Raw genomic sequence first — 20,159 nt, 5'->3', positions numbered from 1 at the left:
GAGTCAACACCCCTTCACCTAAAACCCCACATCCATATTTATTGGGTGTCTGTGTATAGCTATGCCAGTGTCTGCCTGTGTAGAAGAGTTCATTCAGTGCATTACAAGTGTGTGTCCATCTCTGTCTATCTCTGTCCCTTTCTTTCTTTCTCTCTCTTTCTCTCTCGCTCTCGCTCTCGTTCGCTCGCTCTCGCTCTCGCTCTCACTCTCGCTCTCGCTCTCTCTCTCTCTCGCTCAGGCGCGTGCTCAGGAAGAGGTGGATCGCTTGGCTCTTCAGCTGAAGGAGGCACTGGAGAACGTCGGAGGACTGACTGCCCAGCTCACAGCATCACAGGAAGCGAACCTGCGTATGTATTGGAGAGTGTGTATTTGTGTGTGTGGGTAGCAATGCAGGCCCTCACTACCCATCTCTCAGCATCACAGGACATGTGTGTGTGCGTGCGTGCGTACGGGAAGACCGAGTGCTGGATAGTTTTTGCAAGAGTGTTTCTCACCTCACGGCAGCTCGACTCATGTTACACCACTCAACGGAAGTGTGTAACACACACCCACAAAAAAACAATTACACACACACACACACACACACACACAAAACAATTACACACACACACACACACACGCACAGACAATTATGCGAGCGTCTTGTATGCGAACACACACACACACACACACACACACACACACACACACACACACACACACACACACACACACACACACACACACACACACACACACACACACACACACACACACACACACACTCATGAGTAATGTGACAGGGTGACAAAGAGTAGAGCACCGGGACCAGGAATCAGGTGTCAAGGGTGGGAAAACATTCGTGTGTGTGTGTGTGCACTCTTTGTCACCTTGCCATATTGTCCAGGTCTCCAAGAAACAAACTGACACTACTTCTCCCTGCAGAATGTTTGGATGTGTGAGTGTGTACGCACGCATGCATGCGAAGAAGAAACTGAGTGCCATCTATTCCCTACATTGCCTGACTATAAGGGGACCCATGGTGTGTAGGGAAAACAATAAGCCCGAACTAGCAAGATATGGCATACTTTGCATATCTAGTCCCCAACAGAAACTACACTATCTGTGTGTGGATCTGCATGTGTGATTTCTATGCCTTATTGTGTTCTGTTGTTGCTTTTTTCTCCTGACCCCAAGGATTTCAGCACTCAATAGTGCTGAGAGCAGTGTTGCCAGATTGGCCGGTTTCTCGCCCAATCGGGCTGCTTAGGATGGCCGTCTCTCGGTAAAAATGGGGAAAAAGGGTGTTTGGGTAGATTTTTCTCCAAATTTATGGCTTCAATAATCAATAGAATTTAGTTTAAATTGGGCGGGATTAAGTGCTTCCTGGTGGGTTTTGGGCAATTTTTTTGGGGCTGGAAATCGGACTCATCTGGCAACCCTGGCTAAGAGCAATGCCTGGTAGCCAATCTCAGAGTTACACACTGAACCATCAATGCGTGTGTGTTTGCAATGCGATTATATGCATAACCATTGTTTAATTGTGTGTGTGTTTGTGTTTTCCAGTGCTGCAGGCTGAACTGGAGGCCGCTAGGACCCAGCAGACACCAGCCGCCCCTGCTGACACCCCTGCACCCACCACAGAGCTGGAGGAGGTGTGTGTGTGTCTATGCAGAGTGTGTGTGTGTCTATGCAGAGTGTGTGTGTGTCTATGCAGAGTGTGTGTGTGTCTATGCAGAGAGTGTGTGTGTGTGTGTGTGTGTGTGTGTGTGTGTGTGTGTGTGTCTATGCAGTGTGTGTGTGTGTGTCTATGCAGTGTGTGTGTGTCTGTGTAACTATGCAGTGTGTGTGTGTAACTATAAAGAGTTTGATTACGTGTCTGTACACAGCTCTGGTGGCTTGTACATTAAAGGCTCATTCTGTCCCTTTCCAGTCTCTGGAAGAGGAGGTCCAGGTGATCGAGGAGGAGGAGGTGGCCGCGGCAGCTGCAGAGGAGGTGGAGGTAGTCAGCGAGGAGGTTCCAGCAGCAGTGGAGGAGGAGGTGAAGGGAGGAGAGGAAGAGGAGGAGGACGAGGTGGTGGTCGTGAAGGAGGAAGAGGTGACTGGAGAGGAGGCGGTCGTGGAGGAGGAGGTGGTGGCCGTGGAGAGTGAGGAGGCTCCAGTGGAGAGCCAGCCACAGGTGGGTGCAGTTTTCCAAGTAAGGCATAACAGCCGACAAGGAGGCCGGTGCAATGAAGTAGAAGGTGCACTGTGTAATATCTTTAGTAGTTTATTTCCAGAATTCATGCTGCCCATTCACAAATTTTACCTTTTTCATAAAATGTGCCACCACCGTCAAATTCAAAGTACCTGTATTCATTATGACTGGGGAAATTACACTTTTCATACATGCAAAGGGGGATTTTCTCCAGTGTCGGCCATTTTGAATGTCCAGAAATGGACTAGCTGGAATAGCTGCAACATTTATTGTACTTTGGTCATACTAATAAATATTATTTCATTATTGGGTAAATATTCATTGAAAGATACCGCAACGAGCAGCATATTTCATTGAGCAGCATGTTTGCTATACCTACTGTGGCCACCATCCTACACAGTGCACCTTTTAATGGCCAGGTTGAAGGCTCCTGAAGTCTGGGTGACCTCGAAGGCAGTTATCCCGATTATCTCCCTTTTGCCATCATCTCCCGTCTTTAAAGTAATATGAATCATGCACACGGACTGCAAAAAAAAATCATACCATCGGGAAGTTGCAGTAGCAAAAATTATTCCCTTCCAGTAGAAGTGGTTACAATAGCCTGCTGCATAATTTTCAAAAGTGGAGATAATTTAGGCCCATGCTTCTGTTCTGTAGAGTTGCTTTTCTAAACTGGTTTGCATGTTCATGTTTATGTGTGGGTGGGTGAATCATGTTGGAAAGACTAACTTGTGGTGTTTTCACCAGGCTGATAACGCTGCAGAGATGGAGGAGCTGAAGAACAGGTAAGACATGTAGTACTAGTCATGTGCTGCATGATGCCAGCTAGCTGTGCAAGTCATAAAATGATAATGATGCTTCAGAAGTACATAACACTTTATAAATTAACAGAATCTTAATGGCGTGATGGTAATTGTCAATAAGGCGATGGCAACAATGTTGAACATTAAAATGATAAGGCTGATTTAATGTCGTTCATGACAAATGTAACTGTAAATATTGACGTGCGTGTGTGTGCATGCGTGCCTCTGTCTTCCATGTGTATGTGTATAGTCTTGTCCAGAAGGATACTGAGTTGAGCAGCATGTCTGCTGAGCTGCAGAAGCTGAAGGAGGAGCTAGAACACATCAGGAGCCAATCAGAAGCAGCCGTCCCAGATGCACAGCAGAACGGGTACGAGAGAGAGGATGTGTGTGAGTGTGCGTGCCTGCTATTCCAAATGCTCGAGTGACAGTGTGAGAGTGTGCGAGACGAGTGTGTTTTCTGTGTATTATAGTGTATGTGACCCTATTTATTGTGTGTGTGTGTGTGTGTGTAGTGTGGAGGAGGTCGCTGTTGAGGCGGCAACAGAGGAAGCAGCACCTGAGGCAGCACCTGTCACCTGCACAGTGAGTTACACACACACACACACACACACACACACGCGCCACCTGCACAGTGAGTTACACACACGCAGACAGGCCTACACCTGTTTATCACATGTACCGTAGTACGTAGACTTGTATAAGTTATCCCTCCACACACACACACACACACACACACACACACACACACACACACACACACACACACACACACACACACACACACACCCCTATTGTACACATTAATGTGTTCCATGTTGTGTTGCTCCATCTCTGCTTTCTCTTCCTCCACAGCCTGACAGTACCAGCACAGCAGAGATGGAGCAGCTCCAAAACAGGTTAGTGTGCGTGTGTGTGAGAGAGACAGAGATGTGTTTATCTTTATTAAGGTGTGATGGTGACTTTTCTGTGAAGTTTGTGTGTGTGTGTGTGTGTGTGCGTGCGCACATGCGCTCAACTCGTCATTGGCTTGTTATTTTGTGTGTGTGTGACAGCACGGTTTCATCAACTGTACAATGATTGGAAACACTCACAAATATGCCTCTTTTCTCTCCCCTTCTGTTTGACAATCCCTCCACACACACACACACACACACACACACACACACACACACACACACACACACACACACACACACACACACACACACACACACACACACACACACACACACACGCACGTCTCCTCTTCCTCACCCCCCTGTAGTCTGGAGGAGAAGGATCGGTTGGTGGCATCTCTACAGGAACAGCTGGAGCTGCTGAAGGCCCAGACAGAAACCAAAGAGGACGTGGTACGTGTGTGTGTCTGTCTGTCTGTCTGTCTGTCTGTCTGTAACGTGTGTGTGTGTGTGTATAACGTGTGCGTCTGTGTGTGTGTGTGTGTGTGTGGAATGTGTGTGTACATGCATGTTTGGAACGTGTTTGTGTTTGTCTGCAACTTCTGGTTGTGTGTGTGTGTACATGTACATTTGGGTGTGTTTATGTGCAAAATATGCCGCTCTTTCTGATACTGACCCCCCTCCCCCACTTTCTCAGACGGAGCAACTTGAGGCCCAGACACACACCAAGGACGACACGGTACGTGTGTGTGTGTGGGAGTGGCATACATTTGCCATTGACCTCCATGTTGGGGATTGTTACGACCGATAATGCCACTTGTATGTCGTATCTGTGTACATGTGTGCATACACAGTCAAGCCTGGAGTATATGACTAGGGGTGTGTGTGTGCATGTGTGGAAATCCTGGAGCCTTTTTGTAGGGAAGAAAAATGTCAAAATGTTCTTTAGCACTTGGCTGTTGGAACTGGTGCGTGCGTGCATACATTCTGCAAACATGCTATGTTCAAGTGCTTTGAACATTATTTTTTTTTTAAAAAATTTTTTACATTCTGTTTGACACATGCCAAAGGGTTAATAACGTGCGTGTGTGTGTGCGTGAGTGCGCACACGCAAGTGTGTTTGTGGTGATGCAGGGAATAGTTAATATGGTAATATCATAATAATATGTGTAAGATACTGGTAATATGTCGGTTCGATATTATATTGGTTCAGCTCCACAAACCACAACCAAATACAAAGATACAAAGGAAGAGTCCCAATATTTTATCATGATTCGTGGTGTCACGACACACCCGTTCAAGGTTCTGTTACCCTTCAGTAAAGAAAAGACACATGAAGAGCGATCATGGTGCTTCAAATCATTATTTTTCAACTTAAGGAAGCTCTTGTATCCTGTTGTACATATAAAGCTTTATTTTATAATGTTGGCAAATGTGAAAAAAGAAAAATGACGAAATCGAACCATTGGTCAAAGATCGTGATATGAACCGAATCGTGAGTTGAGGTTTTTTTCTGTTGTTGTTTTTTTTTTGGGGGGGAGAGGCTTTTTTGCTTTATTTATGATAGGACAGTGACAGAGGGACAGGAAACGAATGGGGAAGGACGGGCAAATGACCCAGGCCGGAATCAAACCTGGGTCGCCGATGTAGTAACCTAGTGCCCTACTAGTACCGTTGAGTGTATTGTTAAAGCCCTAATGGTTTGGTAAATCACTAATAGTGACGTCTGTGAGTTTTATGCTCCCAACAGGAAACCGAAGAGGTGGCCGAAGCTGAGCAGCCCTTTGAGAAGTACGTGACTCACACACACGCTGTATACACACATGCTCACACACTCACACGCTGTATACACACATGCACACACACTCTCAGTATACAGTATACACACATGCGCGCACACACTCTCAGTATACAGTATACACACATGCACATGTAGTCAGGCTTCAATGTCCTGTTTACGATAACACTTTAGAATAACGTTCCTATTCACAGCCATATAAACACTTCATTAACATTTAATAATAATTAAGATTTAACAAAGCATTTACAAATGTTTGTAAATGATTAAAAAAACAAACAACGACTGCACAGTGGAGATAATTAGTTTATTTTTTATAAAGTATTTAGAATAACATCCTATTCACAGTTTTATAAAATGTTACCCTGTTAATTTACCTGTGTGTACATGTGTAGTCTGGAGCAGGAGGCACGCGTGATCTCCCTGGAGGAGGAGCTGAAGCAGATGAAGGAGGAGACGGAGACGCTCAAAAACAAATGCAACGTAAGATTCTGTGTGTATGCATGCGTTAATGTGTGTTTGTGCATTGTGAATGTGAACGAATGCAATATGCATTGTGAATGTGAACGAATGCTGTGTGTGTGTGTGTGTGCGTGCGTGTGTGTGCGTGTGTGTGTGTGTGTGTGTGTGTGTGTGTGTGTGTGTGTGTGTGTGTGTGTGTGTGTGTGCGTGCGTGTGTGTGCGTGTGTGCGCGCGTGCGTGTGTGTGCGCGCAAGAGAGACTGACTATGCTTACCCTGTTGATGTACTAAATATCAACCTCTGTCTTTGTATGTGAGAGGGAGAAGTGAGTGAACCACTCAGTGTATGTTGAATGTAAATGACTGCATGCACTATAGCCTATTTAAACCTTGTGTGTGAGAATGTTGCTATATTTAAACCGTGTGTGTTTGTGTGTGTGTGTGTTCAGGAGCTGAGGGAGAAGAACTGGTCCGCAGTGGAGGCTTTGGCTGTAGCGGAGAAGAGGGTTGAGGCACTGGTGAGCACACACACACACACACACACACACACACCACACACACACACACACACACACACACACACACACACACCAAGCCAACGAGCCTGACTCTTCGTGTGACAGTCAGATATCCAGATTGCTACACTAGTAGGCCTGGGTTTGAGTCCCAGAGGAGCAACTCCTTTTCACCATGTCATAATTTTACTCTCACTCTCTCTCTCTCTCTCTCTCTCTCTCTCTCTCTCTCTCTCTCTCTCTCTCTCTCTCTCTCTCTCTCTCTCTCTCTCTCTCTCTCTCTCTCTCTCTCTCTCTCTCTCTCTCTCTCTCTCACTCTCTCTCTCTCACGTTCACTTTCACTCTCTCACTCAGGCTGAATCTGAGAAGCAGCTGGACTCTTTCCAGTCGGAGGCCAGGAGTACACTACAGTCGCTTTTCCCTCAGGTTGCCATAGAAACAGAGCAGGTAAACAAAACCGATGGTTGTACATTCCAAACAATCATTCTGGAATTCTTCAGACAGCAGATGCAAGATTATTACACTGTAACAGTTTGCCCTTACTGTAAAAGGAGCAGCCTAATGTGTATGACTAAACAGTATTAATACTAATACTAAACAGTGTTATTTTCTGCTGAACACTGCCTAATTGAATGTCATTCACCTGTGCATTTGCTTGTGTGTGCGTGTGATTGCCAGGGCAACTGGCTTAAGGCGTTCGCAGAGAAGGCTCAGGAAGCTCTTCAGAAGGCCACACCCACCTCGGACGAGGCCACGCCCAACCAGGAAGAAGGGCAGCAGCAGCAGGAGCAGAGCTCCTCCTCCTCCTCAGAAGTACCGGTGAGGGAGAACACACTTGGACTCTGAAGAAGACGTGACCGCGTCAAAATGTTTTAAAAAAAACAATAAAACTGTAAAAAAAATATCCACATCTGAAAACTCTCCTGTGACTTTCCTCTTTGTGTGGAGAACACATTTCTGTGTGTGTGTGCGCGTGTTCGTGTTCGTGTGCCCATGCAAGCTGTACTTGTGTGAGTGGATGTGCGTATTCGTGTGTACATCCTGGCTGTAGCCTACTGTTATATGTGCGTGTGTGTGCGTGTGCGTGTGTGCACGTGAGCGTGTGGGGATGCTAGCTGTACTTGCGCGTGCGTGAATGCACGCTTGTGTGTGTGTTTGTGTGCGAACGCTAGCTGTACTTGTGTATGCGGGCAGGTGTGAATAGGCTGTGCGCGCAGGTGTGAATAGGCTACGCAGTGTGTGTGTGTGTGTGTGTGTGCGTGTGTGCGTGCGTGCGTGTGTGTGTCTGTGTGTCTGTGTGTCTGTGTGTCTGTGTGTCTGTGTGTCTGTCTGTGTGTGTGTGTGTGTGTGTCTTTTTTTCAGGAGCTACTGTACACGCTATGTTGTCCGTGTGTGTGTGTCATCCACCCCTTTTGCTTTTAGGAGCCAAGCTATTGTGTGTGTTTGTGTGTCTATTGTCTTTGACTCGCTGTGTAATTGTATGTTTGCTTGTGTCCATTTGTCTGTGCATTTAATTAATACATGTCTGTGTGTGTGTTTGTCTGGGTGTACGATCATTTGGGTGTGTGTCTCTGTGTCTGTGTATGTATTGTGTGTTTGTGTGTGTATGTGTGTGTTGTTTGTGTCTGTGTGTGTATTGTATGGTGTGTGTGTTGTATGGTGTGTGTGTGTGTATTTTCTGTGTGTGTGTTTAGGAGTTGCTGTCTAAACTTCAAGAGAGTGAGGAGAGCCAGCGGCTACTGAAAGCGGAGTGTGACCAGTACCGCACCGTACTGGGGGAGACGGTGAGGGAGGACGAGTGTGTGTGTGTGTGTGTGTGTGATTTTCTCTCCGTATGCAGGTGTGTGCATGTGTGTGTTGAAGGCAGATTGTGACCAGTAGGCCTATCGCACCATGGGAGGTGAAGTGTGTGTGTGTGTGTGTGTGTGTGTGTGTGTGTGTGTGTGTGTGTGTGTGTGTGTGTGTGTGTGTGTGTGTGTGTGTGTGTGTGTGTGTGTGTGTGTGTGTGTGTGTGTGTGTTAAAGGCAGAGTATGATCAGTATTGCACTGCGGTGGGGAGACGGTGGAGGGTGGGATGAGTGTTTGTGTTTGTCACGTGTGTTTGTGCCTCTCTCCTTTTGCAGGTGTGCGTGTGTGTTTGTGTTTGTGTCACGTGTGTGTTTGTGTCTCTCCACATGCAGGCGTGTGTTTGTTAGTGTCTCTCTCCATTTGCAGGTGTGTGTTTGTGTTGAAGGCAGAGTGTGTTTGAAGCAGCTATAGGAGAAAGAAGAATTCCCTTCCTGTGATGTCATTTCCTGTTCACCTCTAAACATTTTGTGTGCTTGCTTGCCTGCGTGCGTGTGTATGTGTGCTTGCGTGCATGTGTGTGTGCACGCGCGTGTGTGTCCATGTGCGTCTCTGCGTGCATGCGAATGTGTGTGTGTGTGTGTGTGTGTGTGTGTGTGTGTGTGTGTGTGTGTGTTTGCAGGAGGGCATGCTAAAGCAGCTTCAGCAGAGTGTGGAGGAGGAGGAGCAGGTCTGGAAGGCCAAGATCTCAGAGGCCGAGGCACACACACAGGCGGTGAGGACACACACACACACGCACACACACACACACACATACACACACACACACACACACACACACGCACACACACACACACCAACCAAGATCCCGTAGGCAGAGGTACACACACAGGTGGTGATGTTTAAGCACGCACGCATGCACGCACACACCAAGATATCCCAGGCAGAAGCACACGCACAGGCGATGGGAGGACACACACACACACACACACACACACACACACTCCACAACAATTGTCAATATGATTATTCTTAATAATCAACTGCAATGGTAATCAATAACCGTAATAATAAAAAATGTGTTTGTCCCACAGGCCCTGGAGCAGGTGAAGGTGCTGGAGGAGGCTTCAGACAACACAGACGGACACACTACAGAACAGGTACTGGAGGAATTGCATTGCATTACATGAATTGCCTATAAAAGAGAATATGTCTGAAGATTCACATCCATCCATCCATCCATCCATCCAAGTACTGTAGTATTCTATTACATTGCATTGCATTTGGCAGACGCTTTATAACCAAAAGGACTAACAAACGAGGACGTAATCATAGCCAGCATCACCAGCAGATACAAAGTGCACAGGAAATGTACAGAACAAGTGCAGATGCAAAGAAGTTAGGTAGTTAGGTTTGGTATTACATTACATGCGTTGGAGCACTGGAAGCAGAGAAGGGGGGTAACACTAGTGTAGCAGTAGCATTATGCAGTGAACAGACTGCCACAACACAGAGCAGCGACATGTCTGAAGATATCCAAAAGAGCTAAGACGTAAGAAACTGGATTTGACAGAACGGGCAATAACATGTCGGGATAACTTGGATAAATGAGAATTTGGAACGAGAGTTTAGCTGCAAGCAAACTGGATGCAAATCTTAAGTTTGGAAAACGGGTCATCTGGTATGGTCAGTGGTGAGGGCTGGGCTGGTGCTGATGCTGATTATGATGCGTGTTGCCATGGCAGCTGAAGGAGTAGGTGATGGTCGATTATAGATTGATGTGAATCCTACAGTATAAATGAATGTTTGTATTATAGATAGATATGATGGATATGATGATTATGTATAGAGGCGATATGGGTGATGGTTGGGATGATTATGTATAGTGACGATAGGGGTGATGGTTGTGCTGGTGCTGATGCTGAGTGTGGTGTGTGTGTTGCCATGGCAGCTGAAGGAGCAGGTGATGCTGCTGGAAGCCCAGCTGGAGAAGCAACTGGAGTCTCTGACCTTCAGCCAGACCTACGCAGAGGAGATCGCACTGGTGAGACACACACACACACACACACACACACACACACACACACACACACACACATACACATACACATACACATACACACACACACACTCTTGTATGTCATACTGGACATATGGACATATACACATTTCGTGTATTTTCGTGTCCCCTCCTCCACAGCTGAAGTCGTCCCTGACGGAAGCCCAGGCCCAGCTGGAGTCAGCCCAGGCAGAGGCCCAGAAACAGACCTCAGAACTTGCAGCGGTAAGTCGCCCTGCTCATGGACTAGTACGGTAACTAACCGTGGTTTTCACTGGTTTCTTTTACGACGTAACCATGTTTCCATGACTACGGTAACTATGGTGTCCCTGGTTTCCATGACGACGTAACAGAGTTTCCCACTGGTTTCTATGCCGATGTAACCGTGTTTTCACCAAGCTTTCTCCCTGATGACATAACATTGTTCCAGCTATTCTCTCCTTCCCACCCATGGGATTTTCACACTCCGGTCAGGTGTGATAACACGGTATGCTGTTTTTGGGACAATGTTGCCTCACAACGCGTGTGACTTCGGTGTAAAAATAGGCAAGCTAAACGTCTTTAATGGTAAATTTGCTTGGCAACAACGTTCCAAAATGTCCTTGTGCATCATAATCTCTCTTGCCTATATGATCCTTTGTTTATTTGCGTGTGTTCGTTTCTCACTCATTTGTGTAGTAAAAAAAACCCTGAAGAATTTTGTATGAATGTTGTGTGTGGCAGACGTTACAACCGTGGCTAAAAACACTGTTCCTCATAGTGGTTTTTAAAAAAGGGGGCGGAGTTTGTTGTTGATTGACAGCTTGCTGTTTCAGGTGAGGCAGCAGCTGCGGGACGCGAGTGAGCGCGTGCAGAACGAAGACTCCGCCCACTCTTCGGGGTCAGAGGTCGCGCAGGTCAGGGTGCACTGAAAGGCCGAGGGAAAGGGGGAGGGGGAAAACACGTGCACGCACCCTACTGCAAAGCCTGCTGGGAACTATCAGACAACTTGTTTCTCTCTCTTTCACGATATGACTCTCTCACACTCTCTTTGACTCTTTTAAAGTCTTAAGGGGCTGACTTGCGTCATTAATTTGTGCAAATCAATCTCGGTCCTCCTCCGTTGTTTCCTCTAGCCGTTGAACTCCTTGCCCCAGTGTTGGTCGGTCTTGAGGTCAAGCTGTGCAGAGCAGCTTTTGGGGACTTTTGATCTCCTCTGCCGATGTCCTTTTGCAAAATGAGAGAATAACTTATGAATTATTAAAACCTTGTATTGAGGTTATCGATGGCTCTAAGCCTCGCCTCGCCAAGCCGGAGGAAAGGACTGGAGAGCAGAGAATTGACTTGCTTTAGGTCTATTCCAATATGTAATCTCCCAACCTCTCTTGTGCTTGGGGCCTTGTAATGACAATACTAACAAATTTAATTTGATATCTCGCCAAAGCGCGATTCAAAGTTCAATTTGAAGGGAGAAACGCGAGGCCTCAAGTACACGTCGAGGATGGGAGTTTGGATAATGGAATGGACCCTCTCTGTAGAGCTCCATGGATGCCATTTTACTGGAATGACTGCAGAAACTAGCTGGTGGTAACAGTCTTCCTGCCAAAATGGCATCTGTGGGACTTGCTTTACTGTAGTTTCTGGCCAGTAGGCCCTCTTAATGTTAAAGTCGGCAGCTTGTTTCTTGTTTTTGTCATATTACCTTGAATTGTCTTGGGATTGCTAAAAGTCGTACATGGAAAAAAAAATACTGTAGTTCTCTAGCTCTTTCCAAAGCCTGTAGTCTTGTTTACAAAATTGCAGCGAAACTTGGTTTGGTTAACCGATTAGGTTAGGGGATGAAGGTAGCTGCCTCTCAATCACAGGGCAAGTGTCAGCATTGCGCATGTGCACTGTGCAGACCACTTCTGCATGCAAAGTTATGATGCATTGTGGTAAGAATCCTAATTCATCATACGTAGAACATTTTAACCAGAATGAATTGAAATGGCTTTTGCATGCGCCGTCACAAACCTGCCCACAGTGAATGACTTAGCCAACAGTTAAGGAGGATTGGGGGAGGGAAAGGAAGTTGAATTCTTCTTATTTTTTTGTGAATTTGGCAACTACTGATTTGTCTGTTTTTAGCTATTTTGATAATTCATGTACGACTTTCACAAAATCTCAGATCCAGGACACTGTATGGCAACAGAAAAACTGACCAATGACCGCTTTAACTGCTGAGGATCTCTGTCTTTGGTCTTTCCTGACTCTCGCTTTGTTACCCTGTTGCCTTGGCGATGGGCGACAGCCAAGGGAGAACATGCAGCCACGCTAATGCGCTAATGCTCAGTGGTATCATTATTGCAGATCGCTGCTGCTGCTGTCTCTCTCTCTCTCTCTCTCTCTCTCTCTCTCTCTCTCTCTCTCTCTCTCTCTCTCTCTCTCTCTCTCTCTCTCTCTCTCTCTCTCTCTCTCTCTCTCTCTCTCTCTCTCTCTCTCTCTCTCTCCTCTCTCTGATAGTTCCCATGTAGGTGCTTGCCAGTGATGGCTACTAACTCCTGTGTGCTGTGTTTGGTGTGTGCTAACTGGCTAGCTGACGTATTGTGACACGCTAAATCCCCACACTGGCTGCTTAATGCGATGACACAAACACACACACACACACTGTAGTCCCTGTCTGTCTCTCTCTCTCTCACACACTGTGCGGAAATAAAAGGCCTGCAGATGTGTGTGTGTGTGACGGAAGAGATAAGGACATATTGGTGTGTGTGTGTGTGTGTGTGTGTGTGTGTGTGTGTGTGTGTGTGTGTGTGTGTGTGTGTGTGTGTGTGTGTGTGTGTGTGTGTGTGTGTGTGTGGCACCAGGGCTCGTGACGGGAGTGTGCGTGTTCGCAGCCGCTATTCGCTACTGCTACTGCCTTCTCGTTGGTTACTGCTACCGCCTCTCCACTCATTGGTGCGTTCAATGGGGCGCCTAAGTCTCTGTCCCTTCCGGATGGCTCATGGGGCCTGAAAAGTTAAACACTTTGACAAGGAATCAAAAGAACAGATAAAAACCCCATCTTCAGATCCGCCCTCGATCACACATACTGTAGTACTTGGTAGTAATTTGTGAGTTGTGTGCATGCAGAAACAAGTAGGCCTACCGGTAATTATTTGGACTACACAAGAGAAGTCGCATGCCTGACGTGCAGCCACTGTAGCCACGGTGCAGCGGTAGGGCTGGCTGTGCTCCTTCAGCCTCAGTTCGTATCAAATATGCGAGACGCACGTTGTAGTCTATTACCTAGTCTCACACAAAAACTAAACTAACCTTTGTTGCCTGCCAAAAGTGAGTTATCTTCCAACGCCAATCCATATCTTTAAAATCCACTGCTACCATATGTGAAATGCAGGTCACATGTCAAACGCTCCATGCACTTCAATTCAAAATGTTGGCAAGTTTTGACTTATGGATTGGAAGTAAAAGGACGTGATTTCACTGACCCCATAGCATGAAGCTCCATTTCAAATATGGCCGCACAGAATGTGTTGACATATCGCTGAGTACAAATGCAAAATGCAGTAACTACTCACTTTGTCAAAATTGAGATTAGACTGAAGATGGTCTTCATATGGCAAAATCGAACTCTCTTAACAGCACAATAGAATACACCTCAGTATCACTGCACAGAATTCACTCCAAGATGGCGGAATAGAACACGCATAGCACTGTAGAGTACTGTTAGCCGAATAGATTATATGCTTCGGTGTCGCTATGTAGAATTAGCCGAGCAAGTAGAACATGGCTGCGGAACCAAAGGAACTAAGCTGCTGCATATCTTTGTTTGTTTGTTTGTTTGTTTGCTTGTGTGTGTTTTGTTTTTATTATTATTATTATTGTTATTATTATTTAGGATTTTTTTTCCGTTCTTGTTTTGGGTGTGTTTGCAGCTTCCTGGTTCTCCAGCTGAGCGGCTTTCTTCTGGAGCGTTCTCTCCTCTCCTCTATTCTAACCTCACTGCCCTGTTTGTGTGTTTGTTTGTCTGTTTTGTTTTGTTTGTTTGTTTGTGTCACAGCACTGCACCCTTGGCTATGGAGTGATGCACACCCGCCTGTCTGCATGAATGTGTTTTTCTGCACACACACACACACACACACACACACACACACACACACACACACACACACACACACACACATACTGTACTCATTCCTCACTCACTCAGTCTCACTTGCTTGGCTTATACATGTCATGAACACGTGTGTGTGTGTGTGTGTGTGTGTGTGTGTGTGTGTGTGTGTGTGTGTGTGTGTGTGTGTGTGTGTGTGTGTGTGTGTGTGTGTGTGTGTGTGTGTGTGTGTGTGTGTGTGTGTGTGTGTGTGTGTGTGTGTGTGTGTGTGTGTGTGTGTGCGTGTGCGTGCGCGTGTGTGTAGGTTCAGACTCAGCTGGAGGAGACGGTGGGTAAACTGGAGACAGAGGAAGCCATGAAACTGCAGCTAGCACAGAGCTATGAACAGGTAGGACACACACACACACACACACACACACATTAGTTACAATCTAGTGCCACATATTCCAAATGACCTTATTTTACCTGCCCATTCACATGGCTGAATTGGACACACACACACACACCAGAGAGCTATGAACAGGTACACACATACGCGATTACAATTACTGAAACATACTGTAGGTAACTTGGAGAGATATCTATGAACAAATCCATTATTTCACTCTTATTATTCTCTCTCTCTCTCTCTCTCTCTCTCTCTCTCTCTCTCTCTCTCTCTCTCTCTCTCTCTCTCTCTCTCTCTCTCTCTCTCTCTCTCTCTCTCTCTCTCTCTCTCTCTCTCTCTCTACAGGCTCAGAAGTGCGTTGCGGATCTCGAGGCTCAGCTGGAGGCTCTCAAAGTGGAGGGAGAGGGACCCACAGCCGAGCTCAAGGTGTGTGTGTGTGTGTGTGTGGTGTGTGGTGTGTGTGTGTGTGTGTCTTGAGAAAGAGATGACGGTGCCAAATGGCAAGTGGACTGCATTTATATAGCGCTCTTCCACACCTTCGAGCACTCCAAGTGCTTCACATGTATGCCTCACATTCACACTCTGGTGGCCGTGGCTTCCATGCAGGGTACCACCCTCTGCCACCAGGAGCAATTCGGGGTTAAGTATCTTGGTCACGGACACATCTATGGGGTCAGGCAGAGCGAGGCTCGAACCTGCAACCTGTGTGTGTTTCTGTGTGTCCTACTAGTGTGTGTGTGTACGTGTGTGTCTGCGTGTGCGTCCATGTGTTTGTCATATTGTGTGTGTGTGTATGCGTTTGGCAGATACATTTGTGTGTGTGTGTGTATTGAATGTGTTGTTGGATCATCTTGATGAGGGCCCTGCGCCATATTAGTGTGTGTGTGTGACATGTTAATTTGTGTGTGTGTGTGTATGTTGTAGGAGCGTCTTGAGAAAGAGAAGCGGTTGACGAGGGACCTGGGCCAGGCGGCCACCAAACTACAGCAGCTGCTGAAGGCGACACAGGAGCAGCTAGCTAAGGAGAGAGACAACGTCAAACTGCTTCAACAGACACAGGTCACACACACACACACACACACACACACACACACACACACACACACACACACACACAGGAGCAGCTACGTAGCTAAGGAGAGAGACACAGTCAAACAACTACAATAGACACAGCAGGTAACACAGACACACGCGTAGGCACACACACACAGGAGCAGCGCACACAGGAACAGCTGGCCAAGGAGAGAGAGACACCGGCAAATCGCTGTAACGACAAACACAAGAAAGGCAGGCACAGACGCACACACGCATGCAGATGCACATGCAGGAGCAGGTAGCCAAGGAGCGAGACAAAAACGGCTTCAACAGACATGACACACACACACACACACACACACACACACACACACACACACACACACACACACACACACACACACACACCAGTACCTGCAAGTTTGAAGGGGCTCTATGCAGGATTAAATGTCAAATTAATCACTGTCCCGAGTCAGCCGATGGTTATTTGTGTCATTAATTGAACAAAGATTCTCACGACCACTTTGACGGTCCGTCCACTGAGAACCCCACATGTAACTTTGGAGAGAGCGACGACTGTCATGGGAAACAGTTTTCTTACGAAAAATCGCTTCACATACCGTATTCAGATTTGTATCAACTGCTGGCATTCTGTGATGAAAAACACTCTCACAGCCAGCTTATTTAAAAAACATTTTTTTTCATGACTGTGTAGATTTTGAGACAGGCATGCCACGGGCACCGCGCAAGCGACTTAATCCTACCTTTTGCCCCTTTAATTCAGAAAATCATCCCTAAAATACACATTCAACTTTCATTCACACTTGCACAAAATACTGCAAATACTGTAGGCATGCCCTTCATCTAGTAGTTAGGCATGCTATAAAAATAATTGAGGATCCATCACATGTTCTATATCCAGAATATGAGCTGCTATACTCTGGCAGGCAATTCAGAGTACCAGTTAAAAACAAGAGAGGTTTTTGAATCGTTATAGGATTTATTTTGTCCCTGTGTCTGTGAACCTATTGAACGCAGGCCATTAACAACTACCACCCTAACGCCATTTATGTGTGTAGGAGGCTGCACTTAGGTATCTCTATGATGGCACTTTGTGTGTGTGTGTGTGTTAGGGGTGGTAAGGTTCACAAAATTCACCGTTCGGTTCATATCACGGTGTCAAGGTCACGGTTTTCGGTTCTCTACGGTTCTTTTTTTTAGTTCATGATAAATGGTGCACTGGCTAATAGAATCGGACTTATCACTAAATATCCTACACATGGTTTGTATAGGCTTATAATGTGAAAATGGTGTGATTTTAATTGTGTCATCCTCTGATTTGGTCTTATACGCTAATGTTTTAATCAGAGAGACTGGATAAGATACTCCTAGAATCTGTTCTAGATCTGTCTAGAATATGTTTTACATATTTTTCTGGGCAGTACATGAATTGCGGTTTGCGATGGATTGCACGTTTCGGTTCGGTATGTGTGTGAATTGTACGGTTTCGGTTTTCGGTGCGGTTTGTGCCATCCCTACTGTGTGTGTGTGTGTGTGTGTGTGTGTGTGTGTGTGTGTGTGTGTGTGTGTGTGTGTGTGTGTGTGTGTGTGTGTGTGTGTGTGTGTTTTTGTTTTTGTTTATTGTTTTCATGTGTATCAGTGTGGTGTGTATGTGGCAGCTATGAATGTCCAAGACAAATTTACTTCGGGAACATTTAAAAGAATCTTGAATCTATTATTGTGTGTGTGTGTGTGTGTGTGTGCGTGCATGTCTCGTCTACAGGAGGCAGAGAAAACCGAAGAACCAAAGGAGGGAACGTCTGTCTGAAAAGGACGAGAGGATCATCGGACTGACTGAGAATGAACGAATGAAAGGAAGACAAAAAGAGGAATGGGGGAGGGGTGGTGAGAGAATGAACGAGTGTTTGCATGAATGGGAGTTGGGAAGGGACGATAGAAGAATGAGGGCTTTGTTTTACGAAGTGAATGAGGGAGATCGAGAGTGAGAGAGATAGAGATGAACAGGGAATAACTTTGCCACGAATGCCTTAATTTACTCTACATATTCGTTTCTATCTTTGTAGTAATACTGTGCCGTATGAGCACCCTTTTTAGGATGGAGAGAACACACAAAGGGATCAAGGGACGATAAAAACAGTAAATAAATCAATAACTAAATGAATAAGTGAATAAATGAATTACTTAAGAAAGGGGGAAAAGGTATGGGGTGCGACTGAACGGATCATGGAGAGAGCTATAGTATATCTCTCTTTTTTTAAACAAATTACAGATCAAAGATTTAAATGTATGGGATGTTTGGGCCAAGTGGATGCACCTCTGTGAACTCTGCTTCCCAGAATGCAACAGCTGTTCCCAGAATGCATTAGTGTCTCGTCAGTGTTAAAGGATCAAAAGGGAAAAAGGAAAACAAAAAGGAATGCCCTGTTCACATCCGTTACGGCATGGCCACGGGTTGGTTTTCTTTTTATATATATATATACCGAAAAGAATGATGGTGCAATCACTTCACTCTGAAACTCGTTTATTTCTTTTCTTTCCTCGTGTCCTTGTTTTCAAGCAGGAGCATGCCATGCCTCTGGCTCCCCTCTACTCCTCCTCTCCGTTTTCCTCCTCCTCCCTCCTTTATTTCCCTCCTTCCTCTTGTTCTTCTCATTCCATGGATGAATAGGGATGCTGGACCAGGTGGGATGGGTGGGGCAAGGAGAGATGCGCAAGCTCTGCTCTACCCGGTACAAAAGAACGAACGAACGAAGGAGGGAGGGAAAGCGGGGATGGAGAGAGTGAGAGAAGGGAGAGAGAGCGAGAGAGAGAGAGAGAGAGAGAGACTCCATGTTGGTGATGTTATTATAGGCCCCACGCTTCCTCCAGTGAGGCTGCCCTCATACTGTGATCATTTGTAATGAAACAATAAAAAAACTATTGTAGTCCATACACTACCTCTGACTCCTGTGTCCAATTTCTGTTGTTGACTATATCTACAACTGTCAGTGTTTTGTCATTGCCGTTGACTACACCAGGGTTTCCCACAGCACTTTACAGTTAAGGTGGCCACCTTGACGACAAACACCTACAACCTTGACATAATCCCCAGAAAAGATCACCATTTTGTATTGCAAATGTAAGTGGGTTTCTCATTTCACCTCACCTTATTTAGCTAAATGTTGCTGATGCCAATCAACCAGGGAAATCATGCTGGTTTGCACTGCTTTGCACAGTCTCTCCCAGGCAAGATGGCAATATAGCAATAGTATAGCACAGGTGTGAGGAACCAATCAGCCTTTGAGGCCGTCTTATCCGGCCGCCGACATTTCACATGAAATGCGACATGCAATTACATTTGCAATACGATAAAGTTATAGGTCTGTTTTAAACGTGGCTGCATTCAATAAAGGCCTGAAGTGCGAGGGCAAATCCTGATTTTTGTTCATAATGCGGCCCTTGGAGGACGTCTACGACCCTTGGAGGAATTTGAAGTGTAGTAGAATAATCTGTAGATAACCCTACAAGGAAAACAGGCAGATGAAAATGCAGCTGTTATTTTATTTTAAATCTCCGGCTCCTGTTTAAGGAAGAGTTATTTCTGTCGTCCTATACTTTGAATAACTTTGTTCTGGGTGCACCTGAATGATTGGAGGTTTCCCTTTGGAGCTTGAGGACTGTAGTATGGGAAGATGCTGCCCCCTGCTGGAACCAGGGGTCATATAAACACCAGATGCCTTAAATTCTGCTGGTACATATCCTGGTGGCAGAGAAATGACGGCAAACTAGGCCTATGCGACAGCAATCAGCCTTACATCAATATAGGCTTACACACACACACACACACACACACACGCGCACACACACACATTCTGGGAAAAGAGTGCCCTAATTCCTTACTGCAGGATCACTGCAATTGATGGATTGCAGCTAACGGATTAGTAGGGGGAAAAAATCACAATACAGTCCACTATATAATTGTTTAGAATATACTTACCAATGTTTCTCAGTTGCTGATTACAAGTAAAAAGTTTGGTTCTTTATTTTCCTAATGTTTGTGATCTATAATGTATACTATATTCATACCAATATTTAACTTCTCTTTCACTCATTTTCTCAGCTGAAATGTATCTTCTTTACCGACTAAATGTTCATATATTATCAAAATT

At 45.8% G+C, this 20,159-nt stretch overlaps 1 protein-coding gene across 1 annotated transcript in view; it reads left to right on the top strand.

Annotated features, from left to right (window-relative positions):
- The window catches only part of rrbp1b (ribosome binding protein 1b), a 35,836-nt gene extending 16,889 nt beyond the window's left edge, over positions 1–18,947 (top strand). Inside the window, exons 12-35 of the mRNA XM_063210627.1 lie at positions 239–347; positions 1,546–1,634; positions 1,913–2,158; positions 2,924–2,961; positions 3,230–3,349; positions 3,495–3,564; positions 3,835–3,878; positions 4,247–4,331; positions 4,576–4,617; positions 5,629–5,669; positions 6,072–6,159; positions 6,586–6,654; positions 7,006–7,098; positions 7,330–7,470; positions 8,346–8,435; positions 9,119–9,211; positions 9,531–9,596; positions 10,388–10,480; positions 10,637–10,720; positions 11,311–11,391; positions 14,872–14,955; positions 15,301–15,381; positions 15,880–16,014; positions 17,774–18,947. Coding sequence (XP_063066697.1) covers positions 239–347; positions 1,546–1,634; positions 1,913–2,158; positions 2,924–2,961; positions 3,230–3,349; positions 3,495–3,564; positions 3,835–3,878; positions 4,247–4,331; positions 4,576–4,617; positions 5,629–5,669; positions 6,072–6,159; positions 6,586–6,654; positions 7,006–7,098; positions 7,330–7,470; positions 8,346–8,435; positions 9,119–9,211; positions 9,531–9,596; positions 10,388–10,480; positions 10,637–10,720; positions 11,311–11,391; positions 14,872–14,955; positions 15,301–15,381; positions 15,880–16,014; positions 17,774–17,818 — 2,127 coding nt within the window. The 3' untranslated portion in view covers positions 17,819–18,947. The remainder of the gene's footprint in view (positions 1–238; positions 348–1,545; positions 1,635–1,912; positions 2,159–2,923; positions 2,962–3,229; positions 3,350–3,494; positions 3,565–3,834; positions 3,879–4,246; positions 4,332–4,575; positions 4,618–5,628; positions 5,670–6,071; positions 6,160–6,585; positions 6,655–7,005; positions 7,099–7,329; positions 7,471–8,345; positions 8,436–9,118; positions 9,212–9,530; positions 9,597–10,387; positions 10,481–10,636; positions 10,721–11,310; positions 11,392–14,871; positions 14,956–15,300; positions 15,382–15,879; positions 16,015–17,773) is intronic.
- Positions 18,948–20,159: the final 1,212 nt, after the last annotated feature.

Source organism: Engraulis encrasicolus, chromosome 1, assembly GCF_034702125.1.
Source record: "Engraulis encrasicolus isolate BLACKSEA-1 chromosome 1, IST_EnEncr_1.0, whole genome shotgun sequence".
Classification (NCBI taxonomy): domain Eukaryota; kingdom Metazoa; phylum Chordata; class Actinopteri; order Clupeiformes; family Engraulidae; genus Engraulis; species Engraulis encrasicolus.
The sequence above is the reverse complement of the archived record's forward strand: the minus strand, read 5'-3'. Positions and strand labels throughout refer to the sequence as shown.